This window comes from Helianthus annuus, chromosome 1 (assembly GCF_002127325.2).
Source record: "Helianthus annuus cultivar XRQ/B chromosome 1, HanXRQr2.0-SUNRISE, whole genome shotgun sequence".
Lineage (NCBI taxonomy): Eukaryota > Viridiplantae > Streptophyta > Magnoliopsida > Asterales > Asteraceae > Helianthus > Helianthus annuus.
Genome location: NC_035433.2, coordinates 42907561 through 42915265, shown reverse-complemented (window position 1 = coordinate 42915265; position 7705 = coordinate 42907561). Strand labels below are relative to the sequence as shown.

The 7705-nt window shown below is 32.4% G+C and overlaps 1 protein-coding gene across 1 annotated transcript; it reads left to right on the top strand.

The window, feature by feature from the left end:
- Positions 1-1838: 1838 nt before the first annotated feature.
- On the top strand, positions 1839-5649 carry LOC110895367 (probable glycosyltransferase At5g03795). The gene is made up of 4 exons (XM_022142679.2): positions 1839-2303; positions 3482-3827; positions 4263-4571; positions 5091-5649. Exons 1-4 carry the CDS (start codon positions 1960-1962, stop codon positions 5457-5459), a joined length of 1368 nt encoding a protein of 455 aa, XP_021998371.1. The 5' UTR covers positions 1839-1959; the 3' UTR covers positions 5460-5649.
- Positions 5650-7705: the final 2056 nt, after the last annotated feature.

Sequence of the window (7705 nt, the reverse complement as noted above, 5' to 3'; positions counted from 1 at the left end):
GGAACTAAACAACTTGGGCCATGTAATTAATGATTAAAAACATTTGTTTGGGCCAGATTTAAACTAGAAAAGAGTGGGCCGACTAGAAACGATTTGGCCAACTTGGGCCGATTTAGGCCGCCTTGCACCGACTAGGACCGACTACCGAGTAATGGTCCGACTAGCTCAAAATTAATCAGTCAACGCCCGACTAGCGCTTAGACGCCGCCTAGGCGCCGATTAATACCGATTAAAACAAAACTGCTAATAATATGATATAATAGGTCATAGCATAAGTAACTACATTTCGAGATTGTGTTGAGTTTGCGTTGTGATGAGCGAGAGCGAGTAGTTTAGATACTCACGTGATGTCATCGTGTAAGCGTTAACGTTATAAGCGTATGCGTTGTGATATGCGATATAGCGTGTGTAATAAGCGTTGTAGCGCGAAATATGCAAAGTAACGTAGTTTGCGATATAGTTTACATTATGATCCAAATCTCTGGTGCTAGGCGTAACGAGTGTAACGAGAGTAATAAGCGCGAAAGTACGGGTTGTTACAACCGCCGTCTCTCTCTCTCTGTTGTCCTTTTCCTACATGTTAATGGCCTTCATTACACGCAGCAATAAAGCATTAACCCATATAAACATGACACACTAATTAGATTCCACCCAACTATTAACCATATTCATTTACGTTTGTCTATTAACAGATAGTAATAAATGAACACAATTCTCATTTACGACCTAGACACATCCACTCACCATATCCATCTTGGTTCGATTTGTCGTTTCTTGAAACCAATGTTAGGGCGATTTAGCCTTTTTTTTATTAAGGGACCAAACCTTACGTAAAACTGCTATTTGAAAGACCTATAAAGATGATTTAAATATGTCCCCAAGGTTAATAGGTTATCCATTCCTATAGATTAATAAAAATAGATAAGGTTTAGTAATGGTAGTAATAATAAAAAAGTATAAATCTCCTAAAAATAAGCAAGTTATGTGATTCTCTAGAACTAGAATCACCAATATGCAGCTTACACGTGTACAACGTAGAAGTGACGACGAATCAATTTAACAAATATTTAGCTCTGGATTTAGAAACTCTTGCTCTGGAAACTAAATCACCTTTTCTTAAACAAAAAATGTTGAGTAAAATGCACGGATAGTCCTTGTGGTTTGATGAAATTTCATCTTTAGTCACTCTTAGTCTTTGTAGTTTGACAAGTTGTTGCTCGGATAGTCCCTAAAGCGGATGAAGGTTACTCGGATAGTCCCTGTGGTTTGACAAGTTGTTACTCGGATAGTCTTTGTCATTTCACACCCACTTAACCAGAAAAAGTAACCTCCATTCGCTTTGGGTACTATCCGAGTAACAACTTGTCAAACCACAGGGACTAAGAGTGTAATTTTGAAAAGTTGAGGATTAAAGTTGAAATTTCACCAAACCATAGGACTATCCGTGCATTTTACTCAAAAAAGTTCAATTCCATTTTAGGTTATTTTCTCAGTTTGTTTCAAAGGTTTCATTTTTCGTCTGTGGGTTCAAAAATGTTTCATCGTTGCCATTTTAGTCCACTGTGTTAACTTCATCCATTTTTTTTGTTAACGAGAAGCGCGATTTGGTCATTTTATATGTAATTCTGTGAGCTAGAAGGGTAATTCGGCCATATAAAATGACCGAATTGCTTTTCTCGTTAACCTAAATAATAGATGAAGTTAACTTAGTGGACTAAAATGAAACGGTAAAACTTTTTTAAATTCACAGATAAAAAATGAAATCTTTACACTAAACTAGTAAAATAGCCAAACCATAGGGAGTAAAATGTCATTTAACTCAAACAGAAAAGTAAGTACACCTCTGCTTTTTCTCCTCAAGTTCATGCAATACCTCCTGCCTAGCCAAACCAAATTCTAGTGAGAGAAACTACATTTTCTAGAGAGAGAAAAAAAACACAAAAAGTATAACAAGAGAGAATGAATGTGCAGAGTTGGAAGAAAATACTACTCATAATCCTCTCTTTCATTTCAATTTTCGGATTATTTATCCTCTTCATAATTCCAGATCATTTTTCAAAGGTTTCGATTTCTCACTCGAGTTCATTGCCATCTTCTTCCTCGTTATCACTGATCGATGAAGCCGATCAACAACGGAGAGTTTCGAGGAAAATTACTAGCAGTTTGGGGAAAATTGAAGCTGGATTAGCTAAATCTCGAGCGTTGATTATTAAAAAATCTGGTGCTAATCGAACGGTTGATGATCATGATGAAGATTATGTGCCTTCTGGTTCGGTTTATTGGAACCCTGATTTGTTTCACAGGTACCTATCGCTTTCAGTTTTTTTGGTAGATTATTCGTAGTTACCTTGTTCGTTTCTCAAAAATGAAGATTCTTTGTGTAAGAGTTTGCTTCTTCAATTGGCGGAAAGTTGTAAATAATAATTTGATAATAATAAATTAGTGTCTAAAGAAAGAAAAACACATTATGAATTTGTTTTTATAGTCGGTGCTTTAAAAAATTCAAATAGTAAATTACTTTTTAAATAATTATTGCTAATTAAAGTTTTTGGTTATTAACAAGTATGACATGTAACATTAGTTTATATGTAAATAAATAATAAATAATATAGTTAAATGACATTTTAGTCCTTATGGTTTAAGTTATTTTGTCAGTTTAGTTCAAAGCTTTCATTTTTAGTCCGTGTGTTCAAAAACGTTTTACCGTTGCCATTTTAGTACACTGAGTTAGCTTCATCAATTATTTTTGTTAATGAGAAGGGCAATTCTGTCATTTCATATGTAATTCTGTTAACTAGAAGAGCAATTCGGTCATATAAATGACCGAATTGTCTTTCTCGTTAACAAAAATAATGGATGGAGTTAACCTAGTGGACTAAAATCGCAACGGTGAAACTTTTTGGACCCACATGAGAAAAATGAAACGTTTGGACTAAACTGCTAAAATGATGCAGATCACAAAGACTAAAATGGCATTTAACCCTAAATAATATAACTAATAACCATTGTGTTGAGTTTAAAAGCTTGATTTTTGTATTACTTTATAATAAAAAAACAGGAAATTAGGTTTCATATTCAAACATAGATTACGTGTATTAACTGCTTCTTCCTAGTAAAAATTAATGTTGGTGTATGGTGTTCCTATTGGTGTCTGATATATTTGTTTAGATATTTTTTTCAAATTAAAATTTGGTGTCTGATATATTTGTTCTGTTTTATGTTTATCAATAAAATAGTTGCGGTTAGAAAAAAAAAAAAAGAATGCTAGAGTTTAGGCCCTACTAATATTGTTACCCATTTTGATGTAACGTTTACAAATTTTAATTATTTCTCTGGATTATATAATTCACACGGTTCAGTTTCCTACAAAATTATGATAATTGAATTTTAGACTCTTTAACTTATTCATATTACAATTTTCACAATATAATGGTAAAATTACAGATGTTATTTAGTAAAAAAAATTGTAAATTTTGCATAGGAGTTACCTAGTGATGGAGAAAGAGTTGAAGATATATGTTTATGAAGAAGGCAACCTGCCAGTTTTTCACGATGCACCTTGTGATGGGATTCTTGGAATGGAAGGAATCTTCATAAACGATATGGAAATTAGTCGGTTTCGTACAAGAGACCCTGATGAAGCTCATCTTTTCTTCCTCCCGTTTAGCATTGTGTCCATCGTTCATTATGTTTTTGAGAGAGAAACCCGACTTTGGAGTGATATGAAGAACACTGTCATCGACTATGTTAATGTCATAGCCGAGAAATATCCATATTGGAACCGAAGCCGTGGTGCTGATCACTTCATGCTTGCTTGTCATGATTGGGTATTTTCATATACAATATGATTTTTCATATAAATTATATATGTATCGATAATATAAGCATGGATAGAGATGACAAGATGTTAACATGTCAAACGCGACGTTTTACACGCGTTTTGGCTTGTACATAATTTCTAACTTCTTAATTTAACTAAAACGATTTAAGAATCAATATTTATTGAAATTATATATTTTTGATGACTTTCAACGTATTTGACACATATGAACTCTTTAAAGATAATACATAACTAGCCAAACCGACTCTTCGTATGTAAAGGAATTAGAAACTTGAAATTGTCATCGTTAGTGATAAAATAAAGATGGGAATGATGTTTTAAAACATTCCTTTTGTATATAGTCTACACCCGAGTGAGTGCGATTTGGGCGGACATATCAAAAGTTTCTAATATATTCTTTCTTATACCGGTTTTGACATAGGGGCCTGAAATCTCATCTGCGATTCCTACCTTATACAAGAACTCCATTCGAGCTCTTTGTAACGCGAACACTTCAGAAGGATTCAACCTTACAAGAGACGTCTCAATCCCAGAAATATATCTTCCTCATGGTACAACCAAAGGGTTGCTAGGTGGTCCTTCCCCATCCAAACGAACCACCCTAGTCTTCTTTTCCGGTGGTGTTCATGGCTACATACGCGAAGTACTTCTTGACCATTGGGAAAACAAGACTGAAGACGGTGTCAAGATCCAAAAATACCTCTCAAAGGGCGAAGATTATTACGATGAGGTGAGATTTACTATGAAATTATTACGTTTCACTTGGATGAATAAATTGTCAAATAACAAGTTTTTAACTCATGAAATTAGACGTGATTAATTAGATCTATTTACTAATGAATAAGTAATTTTGGGTTATCCTTTTTGTCCTAATGGATCACAACATTGACCAAATAAAAAAATCACTTAAAAACAAGACAAGTCAAATGAGTCAAAGTCACACATATCATGCATCGTTTTTTATTCAAAAAACGTGATTACTATGATCTATTTACTAATGAATTGCGCTGACCAAATAAGAAAAATCAAACAAGTCAAATGAGTCAAAGGCACACATATCATGCAACCTTATAACTGTTTTTATCCAAAAAAAGTTGATTATGAAACAAAAAAAATTGTTGTTTTGCAATCGTATGTCATAATTATGTAAAATTGTGAACTTTTTTTTGTTCTTTTTTGAGAATGAACTGTTTTAATTCTAACCAACCCAATTTTCCACATAAACCTCAAAAGACTTGTATGTTTTCAGGTAAGAAAAAGCAAGTATTGCATTTGCGCAAGTGGTTGGGAAGTGGCGAGCCCAAGAATGGTGGAAGCGTTGTACATGGGTTGCGTACCCGTCCTCATAAAGGATCATTATGCAAAGCCATTCAACGACATACTGGATTGGCGCAAGTTTTCAATCGACATTGGACTTGAAAACATCCCTAATTTGAAAACCATTCTAATGAGAATCTCTCAAAGAAAGTACATTAGATTGCAAAGAAATGGTGTTCAAGTTCGAAAGCATTTTGTGGTAAATTTACCTCCCAAGAGATATGATGTTTTTCATATGATTCTACATTCTATATGGCTAAGAAGATTGAATACTCGTATTCATGATCCTCACCAACCATGATAAATTATCTAGGTTATTGGATAACTAAATACATGTATTAGTTTGTGAGAAACAACTTATGATAAGTAAGTTTATAGACAAGTATAAGTTGATGTGACATTAGGTTATTGGATAATTAAATACATGTATTAGTTTGTGAGAAACAACTTATGATTTGTAATATTATGCAGTAGTAAGATTCTTTTGGTAAGTTCATAGACAAGTATAAGTTAAGGTGACATTTTGGCCAACTAACTTTTGAATAACTCAGTTAAGTCATGCTTTATGATGGAAAGATAAAAAAATATTAGCTAAAAATACATATACTGAATTAAATGGATATATTAAACATAAGAATATAAGAATGTACTCAACTAGTATTGCTAAAATCGGTTGATGTTTAAAAAGCATCTCAGCATTTATTTTTAAAGGCATCCTAGATACGAAGTTGTTTTTACATACTAAGTCGTTTTTATATACAAAATCAGTGGCGGATCTAGCCACATTTCGTGGGTATAAGTCTGGAAAAACCCCATTGTGGGAATCGAATCCAGGACCTAATGGTTACTAAGCCTTATCCCACCTCTAAGATGCTACTAGACTATAATGCCTAAATATCAATTAAAGATGTTTATAGGCCGGTAAAACTCACTATCAATGCAAACTCGATTTGATATTTATACGGACTAATTTATGACTCAAACGAAGACGAATAAAACATTGTTCGTGTTCGTTTGTAAAGAAAATAAATGTGTTCACGAACTGTTCATGAACACTTCTAGAACAAGATTTTCAGTCAGTGTTAGTTCATTAAGGAAATAAACATATATGTTCACTAATTTTAGATAATGAACGTAAACAATCCTTCATGAACACAAACGGATACAAATAAATGTTCATAAGCATAAACGAACACAAACAAACATATGGCGATGAGAAGACGAGTCGGTGGTCCTTAGAAGACAACAACAACTATGAGAAATTTATAAATGTTGTGATTTGCAAAGGTTGTGAATTCTAAATCGTTAAAGGGTATGTGAAAACAACACACTAATAATATTAAATATTTTATTAGTGAGAATTTTGAAGTATTGAAATAAAATATAAATATTAAAAACCTTAATTAACTATCGGACACAAACAAACATAGACGAGCACAAACAAACACGTTACCGAACGTTCACGAACATAAATGAACGTGACCCTATTCATGTTCGTTCATTTCATTAAACCAACGAAATTTTTTGTTCGTATTCATTCATTTATTAAACAAACGAACACAAACAAATTGGCCGTCAAATGGTTCACAACCTATTTGTTAAATGTTCCCTTCCTTTGTGGTGTTATTACACATCGACCCAATATATCCAGCATAGTTTGATTTGCCGTTTCTTCAAACCAATCTAAAGGATTCAACCTTTTTTTAGAGTAAATTGCCAAAATCGTCCCTAAGGTTTAGGCCTGTTTGTCAGTTTCATCCAAAATGACTTTCTGTGCCAAATAGCCCTTCACATTTGACATTTTTTGTCATTTTCATCCAAACCACTAATTTAGTTTACTTTTTTATGTTAAGTTGAAAGATATTTGGATGAAATTAGCAAATATAAAACCTCAGGGACGATTTTGCCAATTTAATCAAACTCTTTTTAATTTCTTTTATTTAATTAATTTTGTCACATATATATAAAACAGAATATACATGCAATTTAAAAAAAAAAAATTAATAGTTTTGTCGCATAGTTTTTATAAATTTTCATCCAAACCACTAACTCAGTTTATATTTTCTGTTAAGGTGAAAGATGTTTTAAATTTTATAAATTAAGACAGAAATTAATATCCAGTTTTTTTATATAGATCAGTTTTATAAAGAGAAAACGATATATAAAATAAATATCAATGGTGTGTAGCACATAACAATCGATTACAACTTTTAGTATTTAATCAAGTGTAGAGATAGAAAAAAACTGTAAAACGTTATATATTTTTAAATGTGTTGATCACCTAAGAAATATATTCGCAGAAATAAAATATTTATCTAATTAAGATTATTAGGGCAACTAACTAATTTTTATTCCGAGTGGTTTGAGTAAAGAAATTTTTGGTTCATGGCATTATATTTACTATTTGGTGGGTAATTTTAAGGTTTGGTAACGATACGTTCTTTAATGGGGGGTGGCTTGTGTTTTTTTGTTAGCAGCGAATTTAAAAGAGTAGAAGATGAATTACAAACTTGGTACATAAGATAAGATTTGCTTATTTGACTTTTT

Excerpts from the sequence above, each read along its gene's own strand:
- LOC110895367 (XM_022142679.2), top strand. The coding sequence starts at position 1,960 with ATGAATGTGCAGAGTTGGAAGAAAATACTACTCATAATCCTCTCTTTC. Across the intron at positions 3,828-4,262 it reads TGCTTGCTTGTCATGATTGG|GGGCCTGAAATCTCATCTGC; the intron begins GTATTTTCATAT and ends GTTTTGACATAG. Across the intron at positions 4,572-5,090 it reads GCGAAGATTATTACGATGAG|GTAAGAAAAAGCAAGTATTG; the intron begins GTGAGATTTACT and ends GTATGTTTTCAG.